This window comes from Poecilia formosa, unplaced genomic scaffold, assembly GCF_000485575.1.
Source record: "Poecilia formosa unplaced genomic scaffold, Poecilia_formosa-5.1.2 Scaffold125, whole genome shotgun sequence".
NCBI classification, from domain to species: domain Eukaryota; kingdom Metazoa; phylum Chordata; class Actinopteri; order Cyprinodontiformes; family Poeciliidae; genus Poecilia; species Poecilia formosa.
In genome coordinates this window covers 306,846-319,117 of record NW_006800064.1, presented here as the reverse complement: position 1 = coordinate 319,117, position 12,272 = coordinate 306,846, and the positions used below count along the sequence as shown (strand labels likewise).

At 39.3% G+C, this 12,272-nt stretch overlaps 1 protein-coding gene across 1 annotated transcript; it reads right to left on the bottom strand.

The window, feature by feature from the left end:
* Positions 1 to 861: 861 nt before the first annotated feature.
* uri1 (URI1 prefoldin like chaperone) lies at positions 862 to 11,863 on the bottom strand. The gene is made up of 11 exons (XM_007561333.2): positions 11,470 to 11,863; positions 9,322 to 9,356; positions 6,816 to 6,894; positions 6,488 to 6,623; positions 5,427 to 5,518; positions 5,277 to 5,340; positions 4,944 to 5,130; positions 3,052 to 3,301; positions 2,806 to 2,957; positions 1,795 to 2,035; positions 862 to 1,574 (listed from the first exon to the last, which is right to left on the bottom strand). The coding sequence occupies exons 1-11, from the start codon at positions 11,539 to 11,541 to the stop codon at positions 1,386 to 1,388; spliced, it is 1,497 nt and encodes a 498-aa protein (XP_007561395.1). The 5' UTR covers positions 11,542 to 11,863; the 3' UTR covers positions 862 to 1,385.
* Between the last annotated feature and the right edge of the window lie 409 nt (positions 11,864 to 12,272).

Genomic DNA, 12,272 nt, shown 5'->3' with positions numbered 1-12,272 from the left:
TGTTGTCTAAGACCTCAGGTGTGTTAACCTTACCTTAACATTGTGGGGGATGAGAAGCATGAGATGATCTGGTCTGGGCGACTATTTCTGTGTTGATTTGGTCTAACGTTTCCAATCACTGTCCTGGTGAAAGACGTAAAGTTGACCTGTTTGAAGGTTGTTGTTTTTTTGGCAGACATCTATTTGTATTTAATTGATTTCCTGATGCCTTTCACCCCAACTTTAGGGTTTCTTTCAAAAGCGCAAAGACTCTACACCTTTCCGGTCTTTCCTGCTTTCATGTAAGAAATTAGTCCGTTTCTCATGTCACATTTATGCCCAAGGGGAACGGGAAGTCAAGGGTAAAACAATCCAAAACTCCTATGCAATGGATTTAATTAAAAAGTAAAAATTACTGAAATGAAAGTTGCATAAGTTGTAGCTTCAACTTATCTAAAGTAGCTATAAGGAGAGTGAAGAAACGTTAACGAGAGCCTGGACAGATCGCCAGTTCATCATAGGCCCAACCATTCATACCTGAGGGAAAACTAATGAGCTAAAACTCTAATAATCATGTTTTTGGACTGTGGGCGGAAGCCAGGGTACCCAGAGAGGAATACCCATGTACGGGAGAATATGCGAACTTCGTTAAGAAAGCCAGGATCTTCTTGCTGCAAGACAACAGCTCTAATTACATTAAATATCAGTCAAAGAATTTCAAACATCAAAGACTTTTTCTGCTCCGAAACTTTGATGTTGTATTTGGATCGTCTTTTCTTTAAGTGAAGTGAACCGGTTAAGCAATATTGCTTTTAAAGGCTTTTGGTGCACTATGACACGAACGGCGAAGAAAAGTAAAAGCAGGTGAAAACAGCTAACAAATCACATTTAACATGTTTATTCAGGAAAATAACTCCCAATCAGCAGTAAGGTTTTATAAGTACTGAGAAACTGCATGTTTTTCACAATGTAAAAAGAAAAATGTGGGTAAAATTACTTATTTTCGTTTTAGCTCCCAATCAATTTTTTTTCCCTACATAAAGCTTGTCACGAAAGAATGCATACATTCATCTGGTAGGTCAAAAGAAGGTAGAAATTTCACTGTAGCAGCAGATGCTGCTTGACAAAGAAAGAAAACAATACAACTCATCCAACGTGTCAAAAGCTAGTGTCACCTTCCCTACAAACAGCAAGGGTCAGAAAAGGAGGAGAAAATGTAACTGGTTCCAGGCATCAGGTCGAGGAACAGCAGAAAGGAGATAGATTTATTAATAGTGCTTTGACAGGAATCCTTTTGATCGTAGAAACGGGTAGATGTAAGATGATCAGAACAATGGAGACAGTCGCTTGTGTTTTGTTCAGTTTTGTTGTGGTTAAAAAGAGAAGAAAAAAAGGCCCCAAAAAAGTCATTTCTGCTGCAGCCTGGCAGCTTTGAACTTTGATACCCTTTTAGGCGCCTGCTCAGGCAGGGGGACGTCAGGTGCGACCTCCTCCTGCTTCCTCTCCAGTATGGTTGGTAAAGCAGGGGGGACGATGGTCAGATGGGGCACCGCTGTAGGCATCGGGTCCTTTTCCACCACTGTACCTGAAAAAGCCTGAGAAAAAAAAAAAGATCAAATAAAAAGAGAGCAAACTGGCACCGGCGTCATCACGTCCACTCATGTAAAGCACCCAATAATAGGTTTGTGCTGTAAGGTAATTAATTTGGACACATTCGGGTCACCGTTTACGAATGTCCTGAAGCTCGAATGTGCCGCATTCATGCAGCAGCTCTGCGCAAGCAAAACGCTGACAAAGACCCAGGACGAAACTAACTTCAAATCTGCTGGGAGTTTGCAGAGGCATCACGGTTGGGCTGTCCTCCTCGGTGATGCCGTCGCTGGTGTCGCTGTGCGTCATCTCGTCGTGGCTGAAGCTGCGGCCGATCATCCTGCGCTCCTCGAAGTCAGCGGCGCTGCTCTCGCTGGTGTCGCTGCACACGCTGTTCTCCCGGCTGCGCGACTTCAGGATGGACTTCCTGGGGATCGGCTCCCCGTTCTTCATGTCCACGAACAACCTGGCCCGAAAGCAACAGTCGTGTTTCGTCAGCTGCACTTGCACACGTGGGATGGGCATGCAGAAGTATTAACACTCATTAGTTGGTTTTTTTTTTTTTTCCCACATTTTGTCCAACTGCAACCACAAACTTCTCTGTATTTTAATAGGATTTTATGCAACAAAAAAAAAAAAAAAAAAANGGCTTTGGACATGAAAACTGGAAGTTTTGCATCTGTGTTCAACCCTCTTTAATCTGTCTCCCCCAAATAAAATCTAGTGCAACCAATTCCTGTTCGAAGTCATTTGTGCATAATTTGATTTCAGTTTAAATCCAGGTATTCTGTGAAGGCCTCAGAGGTTCATTAAAAAACCACTACAGAACAAGCAGTTAAGCAGTCAGGCCAGAGATAAAGTTGAGATGTTTGAACCAGAGTTGGGTTATAAAACAATATAACATGCTGTCAATATGTAGCTGAAAGCTGGACAGGCTTCTCAGCAAGGCATCAAGTACTACATAGGCTTTGTAATGAACTATTCACTTGATGCAGGGGTGTCGAACCAGAAGAACATCAAAAACACGCAGGACACCAACTCTTGAGGCCTGGAGCTGTTCGGTCCTGGTTCAGATTAAACCATGTCCATGTGCTTCTGTGTCGCTCTGTCACACGGAACCCCAAAGAAACATGTTGAAGTTTGCGACTTTAACCTGACACAAACTAAAAAGTTGCACGACGATGAATACCTTTGTGTTTGTGTCCGAGTTCGCAAAGAGGTTTGCTTTGCTTTTACCTGTAGATATCAGCTGGTGTGGTGATTTTATGAAGCTCGTGATGGGAGTGCCCGTTGCTGTGGCCGTTCTTCTTCTTCCTTTTCGAATGCTCCTTCTGCTCTTTTCTTTCACTGAACTTCAAGGTGGTGTTTTTACCCGTGTTTATCCTCACCTGAAATAAAAGAAACACTGGTTGAATACAACCAGAATATTTTTTTTTAAGATCTCACCCATGATTTTATTTTTTTTTTTATAAACGAGCCGACCTTCTTGGGTTCGACGGTGTGAGAGAAGAAAATGGTTGGCAAACAGCTGCCATCCTCCTCCTCGTAGTCTTCCTCTTTCCTGCCTGTGAGTGGCTGCGTGCTGTGAGGCACAGAGCTCCGGCTTGGCTTCAAACTCAGGCCATTTACCGGAAGTGCAGCATCTGCCTCCTTCTCCTCCTCCTCCTCCTCCTCCTCCTCTGATGAAGACGATGATGTGTCTTCACCATTCATGTCCGCATTATCAGACAATCTGGAGGGGGAAAAAACGCTCGTCACTCTTTCAAGATTTGTAAAATAAAGTGGGGAGTGGTGTGGGGACCAATAAGAAGTGGTGAGAAATGTAATGGTTTTAGATATTTAAGGGTTACACCAGGCAGGTAGGTCGCTACATTTAGTAATTACAGTGACAAAGACTTTAGTTTGAGAAGCTCAAGAACAGCACAGCACTTCATGCGAGTTTCATCAGATACGTTTATCTGAAAGAAAATGATCAGTCATATTAAAACAGAGAGGACACAAGATAACATCAGCCTGCCACTTAAACCAAACTCCTACCTTGAAAAGATTGAAAGCAGATAAAGCTGCATGTTTACAAAGGATGTTTTTCAGAAACAAATGATAGGAAGGACATTGTGGTTTTAGAAGACTATAAACATTAAAATTGCTATTTTACTTGATAATCATAGGAATCGACTGCTAATTTGTGTTTCTTTTTCTTTTTTTTACAAAACAAAGATTTTAAGAGCTTTACAAAGTTGTTACTAATCCAATTAAATGTAGGTTGTTTTTTTTATTTAACTTTGAAAATTAGATCCTTTTAAGACAGAGTGTTGATATTTAGTAAAAAGTAGCATTCAAAAGTAGAAAATGGAAGCTTTGGAGGAAAAAAAATGGATTCCATCAATTACTGTTCTAACTCTACAGTCTCATCAGTTTTTTTTTTTTTTTTTTTTTATTAAGTTGTTTCCTAAAGCCTTGAAAAATAAAACTTAAATGTAGCTAGAGTCGAATTTACCAGAGTGTTGTTGTTCACCTTTAATTTAAAATAGAGCTAAAGCGTTCAATTTCTAATTTGCACAAGCATGAAAATCTGTGGTTTGTCTAGAGGTGGCTGAATGAGAAAATAACCTAAGTGCTATTTCAGTCGTTCAATTGATATTACTATACAGGTTCATTACACACAGTGATACATTTAGAGCGTTTATGTCTAATTTTGATGGTAATGGCTCACAGCTAATAAAACCTAGAAACTCAATCTTTCTGAAAATTACAATATTACATAAGACCAATAAAAAAATAAGGATATCTAATAGAAAAATGTCATTGTCAGGGTCTGCCCTACACAACCACGGAGAAGACCCGACAGTTGTTGAGTAGACAACCATCCTCCTCCGGAATGGTAAACCATGAAAAGGTCAGTGCTAAAGCCAGACAGTTAATGGAAAGTGTGGTCACATTTGTACTGGATATGACTGGGTTGTCCTTTTTTGTGTCATCTTCTCTTGAATCAACAGTGTCTGAAAAAACTGAAATGTGTGCTTTTACTGATAGAAAGCCAAAACTGATGCTAAAACAGATAATCTCTCTGCATGTCTGATGAATCTACGCAGCACGTTTCACTTCTTGGTCAAAAACTTTGGTCAATATTCTAAATTAAGTAGGTCCACTGTTTATGTCATATACCGTCACCTTCCTAAAATAATAACCCAAGTCTTTTTTTTTTTTCAAAGGTTGTTTTGGGCAAAAAAAAAGAAGAAATTGACTTAGCCCATTAGTTTAGAAAGATGACAATATGGAAAAGTGCTTAAAGGTAATTTACAGTAGAAAATAAAATCATAAACTTTTACCATATTACTTCTACTAACCAGAATATATGATAGGTTAGGCTGTACCTGTCCTGCTCGTCCTGCAGCTCCTCCAGTCTCTCGAGTTCATCCAATCGAGCCCACAGCTCCTCCTCAGTCATGACGCCTTTCCTGCTCCCTGTGTCTCCGCTCTCTCCTTCATCCTCCTCTTTCAGACCAAACACCACATCCATCTTGGGCTTAGAATTTGGCTTGTGAGCTATTCTTTGCTTTCCTGTGAAGCAATAATCAGTTCACTTGTTAGCTCTAGGACAAAAAAAAAAGAAACTAACTGTGGTAAGGAATTCAGCAGCAGGCTAATGGTTTTCTTTGCCTTCTCATAAGCCATGATTAAGTGAAATGAGGTCAGATAAAAGGTACCTTTTGTGGCGGGCGAGTCATTGTTTCCGACCTCCTCTCTGATGTCGACATAGTTCCCTGTATTCTAAATCACAAGAATGTCGAAGTCAATGCTTTTTGTCCTCGACTGTGTCTTACACAACGTCTGATATGTGCAGAAACGCCACATACAGCCGACATGCTTTCCAGATCTTTCGCAAACCCCACTCTTGCTTCAAAGTTTTTCATGATCTTGGTCACGTCGTCCAACTGACTCCCCACGTCTGCGGAGACAACAGATGCGCCACGGTGAACGTGAGCGGAACCAGAGAAGCAAATGTGGCCAAAACTGGCGGCGGGCAAACTGTGGCACTCAGATTGAAACGACGGGCTGAATGACAAGCAGCGGCTGAAGAGTTAAAATCCTAAACAAGTCGGGGAAGAGAAGGGGGGAAGAAAAATGATGACACAAACGGTTCATAATATCTTCTGCCCTGAATACTACTCCGGATCATTAAATCTTCACAACAATTAAGCCCTTTCACTAATAGCAGCAGAGGGCCCTTGTTTCCATGGCGATTGGGAGCCCCTCCAGTCAGCGCATCAACTGGAAGTGAGGAAAGGTCAAATACAGAAGGCCTGACAACTCGGCCGCTGTCTGACACATTTCAGCTAGCTCTGTTTGTATTACAGCACTTAGCTCTGTAATAGCAGGGCGGGGAGAGGGTCTGTGGCAGCACGTTTCTGCTTCACCAAACATTCTAATAATGTTCACATCAGAGATCGTTGCTTGGGTCCATTTGACTTGATATGAGATTTTTCAGACTTGGAAAGAGCACGGAGAAACAACGCAGCGATCTTTGTTATATGACAAAAACAAATGCTCCAACAGGGTTGGATTTAGCCAAATAGTGCAACGTTTAAAATCAATAAGCTATTAAAAATGCAAAAAATAAATAAATAAATAAAAAAAGCACACAGTCTTTGCAACATGCCTTGCAGCTTGCAAATGCTTAACAACAAATCTGCCTCTGCAAATGTCATTTACAAAACAGCAACACATTACACCGCTAAGAGAGACATCGTTACGCTCCAAACTCCAGCATGAATTCAAAGCTGCAAGAAATTAAAAACAGACAACTTCTTCACGTGTGATATTCAGTCGCCCTCTGCTGGATGAACGGCGGCGTTGAACGACTAGATTAGAAAAAGAGAACATTTCAAAAAAAAAAAATGACAGGAAACACACTCACGTTTCATTCTGTGCTTGACAATTTTCTGAGCTTGCTTGGCGGAGCACTTGGCGAACCAGTTGTCGCCCAGCAGCACCGTGACCTCGTTGGTGTGCACGAGTTTCCCGGGCATGAAGGCCAGAGGGCCGAATGGCACCTGCTCAAGGTGCAGAGGACGGTGAGAAACAGCAGAACAAAAGGAGAAGTAGGCCAAATTAAAACAGGTGGAAGAGACTCGGTGAGAAAGTAGAGCAAAAAAAAAAAAAGAAGCAGCACAAGTTTCAGTAATAGCAGTTTGGTAATGAGTCAGTTTGTGTGAAAGTGTCATTTAGACAAAGTCTGCACTCACCATGATGTCATAACACAGCTGATCGGGGAGAGTCCGAAGGCGATCGTCGAGGGCTTCATAGTCAGCCAACACCTTTTTCCTGTAGAAGCGTTCAACCAACCCATCAATAAAATATTTATATAAGAAGCATCCATCACACACACACACTCACACACACACTCATATTTGCTTATGTATTTTAAACAATAGCTTATTTGTCACCACTAGATGTCACCATTTCCTACTTTTTGAAAGATGGCTTTCGAGCACAACTTCCAACCAGGTTGAAGGAACCAGCTTGTTGAACCTTGAAAACTGACTGAACCTTTGGTCTTTAAAAGTTTGCACCAAACTGTAAGACTATGAACTTCCTGGCGCAAAGAGCCATTTCATCGTAGCAAATTTTTAGTTACTTTTGAATTATTTGTACTTAGAAAAAGAGACCTCAAAGTCTCCACATAAAGGTGAATGCCGAAAAGCTAACCTAAGATGTTTTCTCTTGTAGAAAAGGAAAACAAACTCATGAACTTTATCATTTAACATTAACAACAAACATATATAGATCGATGATAAAAAAAATTATAATAATGAAGCCAGGGAAAGTTGCATTGATGTATGAACAAGGATGTTAACATGGGGTTAGAATGATTTTTTGAAGCCTGCAACAATGAATTAAAAATTGTGCTAATTTGACAAGCAGCACTGGGCCTTTGATGCAGATGGAAATGAATGCAAGGCCTTAGCAAAATGAAGACAATTTAAAATCTAAAAATGTCAAGAGTTAATTCATTAGCCATATATTTTTGCTTTCATTTAAATTTCGTAGTAAATAGAGCCACAAACCTCCAGAGACCTTTACTCAAAAGCAGATCGGGGTGGAGCTTTTATTAAATGTAGCTAATCACAGAAAGCGTGTTCAGGGACAGGGAGATTCTCTTATTGGTGAGAACAAACAGATACATTTTTCTAGGCAAAACAAAAAAATACAGATACATTTAGGATGTACTTTGTACTTTGTTTCATCAAAATATTGCTTTTTAGTTTCCAGCTGAGCAGATAAGTAGAATGTTTTGTTTTTTTGCTGATTTAGTAAAATAGCTAATTTTGGGGGCCTAAGTAAATCTGTCACAGTTTTGCATTTAAACAGGCAGGTTTATCAAAGGAAAAGGAATGCTTGAGTCAGTGAAAATGTACTTACTGTACCAGACCTGGAGCTTTCTAAAGCTTGTACAATTTCAAAGTGTACCCACAGTGGTGATTCAGTTTAATCTGCCAGTAGAGAGCTTCACTGTTCTCCACTGTTTGCACACAGGATGCATCTCAAATCCTTTAATCAAGTCCACAGCTCCATCAGGCCTGTGTGTTTGTACAGTGCAAGGGCACAACTAGATGCAATAAACAGATGTGACAGGAAGGGGAAAATGAATAAAAATCTGATGCACTTCTTCAAATCCTTGCATAACTGCACAGATTTGAAGCTTGTTGCTCTGTCTGGCATGATCATGTGGGCTCCTTTCTACACAATAAGATTCCTCACACACTTTTCAGAGAGTAACACCAAACTTATATGGGAAACTATGCCAGATATTTACACCAAGCAATGTAGACATTTGATCCTGCAACGTATTTCCAATCTGTTACCGTCCAGTTTTGGTTGGCCTGTGTGAATTGTACAGCAGAACAGCAGTTTCTGAAATACTAACAACTTGTTTGGCAAAGTCGCTGAAATGCCTGTATGCATTAAGCTTCAGGTGGCCAGTAAATTTACATCTCAAAACTCTGACTTCATCACTTTAAAAAATTAAATTAAATTATTTCTTTTTTTTATTGGGAATTTGGGAAAAAAAAACATAGCACTGGACAAAAAGTTATTGCTGGCAAAGTAAAGCTAGACAAAAGGATTTGGTGACCTAGATAGGCTAGGTACTTTGTTATCTTTTAAATGATGGCAAAGATCAGCACGTGGGTTTAGGTGAAAATAAAAAGAGCAGTCTAATTTCTGTGGAAATCGTGGTTAATCGAAAACATTAACACAGAGGCGGTTCCTTTATTTTCTTGTGGTTAAAATTTTCTATTTTCAGAAACATGTCATGTGTCGCCCTTTGTTTTAATATACCGGCTTTATTGAATCAAACAGGTATATTAATAATTTTTTTTTTATTAATAATTAATAAATGAACGGACCGAACTCTGCTTCTAAGTAAAATTCACTGGACATTTCTGGTACCATTTAGTAAGTAAATAAAATGAAAGCAAAAAATATTTTTCACTTTGATGACCTCTGCTATCACTCCAACTACAGATTCTCAAACACTCCAGTTTTCATTTATTTTATTCCCACTTTTGCATAGCCTGACAACAATCAGTATTCTAGGCATGCTTTACTTTATGGACTCATATTAGAGAAAATGGCTATAGAAGTTCAAATGACATCATTTCCTGCGATATATAATATATTCTTCCAAAATAAAGCAAAAAAAAAAAAAAAAAAACATTTTCACACGATAATTATAAAAACTATGCTTACCAGTGCTGAATCCGACTTTCACAGTCTTGCACCACCTGTTTTAGGATAAATAATGAGAGTTTGTTTCAATTTCCTTTATTATCATAAGAGGTGCGTTCAAAATTTTCAGCAATGCAAAAATTTTAAAAAGACAGGATGGGGTATATCTTTTTCACTAACATCTGCACACAAACACACAGTCGGGTAAAAATGTATTGCTTTCCATTGTAGGATTTCAAAAAAATAAAGTGTAAAAAAGAAAAAAAATCCATAGAAACAACAGGGATTACAAGAGCATAACAAGAGCTAGGCGTAAACACCCGCAGAAAAGCAGCTTCTCAGATTGCGATTCGACATGTTCGGATTGTGGCCCCATTTTCTGGGACAAACGATACAAATAAGTTCAGTTGTTTGAATCCTTCCATCCAGCTGATTTCTGTGCTTTATACCCAATGTTAAAATATTGGAGTATTCTGCTTGTTTCGCCCTAAATAGTTAAAATGGTTATAAACCTGATTTACCAGTACAGTGGCGATGCAAGCAGTCCAAACTCAAACTACTTTAGCTTACCAACACCTCTGGTTGACTGGAATAATGGCACCTTTCTACTCCAGATGCAGGCACTGAAGGCTTGATTGTCTGATAGGACTCATTGTGTCTCCCAGGGTCATATTTTGAATATATATGCCAGAACCAATACTGGTGCCCCAGTCAAACAAGTATATTTTACACATGCAAAGTACAATAAATTGCTGGGTAGGGACAAAGTAAATTATTCTCTGAAAATATTTTGATATTCGACTTATATAAAACATAGTAATCACTACATGTGGTTAATATACACTTCCAAATCCACATTTCTAGTAATAGCAATGGCTCAAAGCACTAGATTCATAAACCAGTACATAGTTATGGACGAACCTGAAATTGAACTGACAACTTTTAGATTGCAAGACTTCCAAATGAGCCACTGGTCTTTGTGTTTTACGGTTAAATCAAAGCTGGTTCTTTAATATTACTGGTTATTGACAAAAAAAAACAAACAAAAAAAAAAAAAAAACATCTAAACCATTTTCACAGACTTTGCCCCTTGTGCTCTGGCTTTGGCTTATGTAGGTGGCATAGTTGACAAACCCTGTTTAATGGCCGTCTTGTACACAAAAAAAGAAAACCTGTGTCCTTTACCACAAACTGAATTAACCAGGAGTCCTCAAATACAAGCTGTCCTGCAACATTTAGCTGTGCCTCTGCTTTGACACACTTGAGTCAAATAATCAAATCATTAGAAGGATTCTGCAAAACTTTACTGCAATACTGAGGAGGTAATTCAGTCATTTGATTCACTGTTGTTGGACCAGGGATGTCTAGAAGTTGCAGAACAATGGCACTTGAGGCCCTGAAATAAACAAAAACTTGAATTTTATAGGACATGTCCATGTACCAAAAAAGAAGAAAAAACTGTTCAGGTTGGATTTGTCTATGTTTTTTGTTTAGATGGATCCAATGTAAGGTCAAACAAGTCTTTAAAACAAATCTTATCTGTTTTAACAAACTGAAAAAAAAAAAACGTTCAACCATTGCAGCATGAATTTTGTAGAATATACAAGCATGAAAATAAACCTGTAAGTTTAATACGTTTATAATTTAAACTACAGCAGATCAGGGGTAACAAGAGACGTTAAATGTGGTGAAATTGCCCCTTAGTGAGGAGCTAAATCGAAAGCTAACTTCAGCGTCATGTGGGGGCGGAGACGTTACCCCAACTTTCACCTTTAATTTGTTATTTGATTGAAAATTGATACAAATATTAATTTTGTCTACAAAGCTCAGTGAAAACTACATGTATTAGGGTGTAAACTAGAGAACCAAAGTATGTGTTAAAAGAACCGAAACCAACAGAACACGCCTCCCTTTAACATTTAAATGAAACTTAGACGTGCGCGTAACGGGAGGAAGCTTCTCGAAATCCGTGAATGTGATGTGAAGGAAGAGGAATCAAAATCATGGAGTCCTTTTTTTTTTTTCTTTTTTTTCTTGCAGAGCACATTTGAACAAATCCACGCGTGGATCCGAAACAAACCACGGACTGATCCAACCGCATGGTCAGGAGCCGATAGTGGCTCTGCTAACACCAAAAGCAAACGGCTTCGAGTGAACAATTCAAATTACCTTTTGGTGTTCCTCTCTGAGTCTGACCACTCCGCCGAGATGTTCCATATTCGTGTTACCTTTTTCAGCCATTGTCAGCCCAAATGCAAAGGGGTAAATATGCGTTCTGTGACCCACAAAACAATGCTCAGGGGTTTCTGTGAGTCCTAAAGAAGTGTTTATGAATCCAGCAGCTTTTCCTCAGATGCGTCCTGCACGCAGTCATCAATGAGGCAGTGATGAATATCCACACTTCCGGAGGTGATATCATTTCACACTCTCATTTCAAGATTTCTGCATGATCCCCCGAAATATATCCACCGTTTCAAGATCCAAAAGATTAGCAAAAAACACTCCCCGTCACTCTCGCTGCGCCATGAACTTCAACATCAAGATGGCGGAAGTATATCAGGGACATCCGGTTAGAAGTTTCAAAAGTAAGAGCACAGCTGAAGGAACAGCCATCTTCACATGATGATAGAACTTACACAGAAAGCAGCCAGCAAACACTATTCCCAGAATATTTAGGAAACTTTTTCTAAATGGTTTGCAATGTATGACACATCAGGCAGCAATTTCTGAATTTTTGTTATGAAAAATATAACTGAAAAAGTATGAGAGCCTCATATTATCAGACAAACCACAAGACACCAAGTTTGGGTTTGGAAGCGGTCTCAGTTTATTTAATCGGTCAATCGGGAGATATTAGCATTAGCGCCTAGCATGTGCTCCAGTGCTCCAGCCCGACCTCTCCCCAGTGGAACGAATAACAAAAGGGAAGAGGAAATTAATAACTTAATGCTTATTAAGTTATTATTAGGTTA

Bases quoted from the DNA above. Each gene is read 5' to 3' on its own strand.
- uri1 (XM_007561333.2), bottom strand. From the start codon at position 11,541: ATGGCTGAAAAAGGTAACACGAATATGGAACATCTCGGCGGAGTGGTC. The intron at 9,357-11,469 runs GTAATTTGAATT...ATCCTAAAACAG, and splicing joins TCAGAGAGGAACACCAAAAG to GTGGTGCAAGACTGTGAAAG. The intron at 5,519-6,487 runs GTGAGTGTGTTT...TTGTCTCCGCAG, and splicing joins TGTCAAGCACAGAATGAAAC to ACGTGGGGAGTCAGTTGGAC.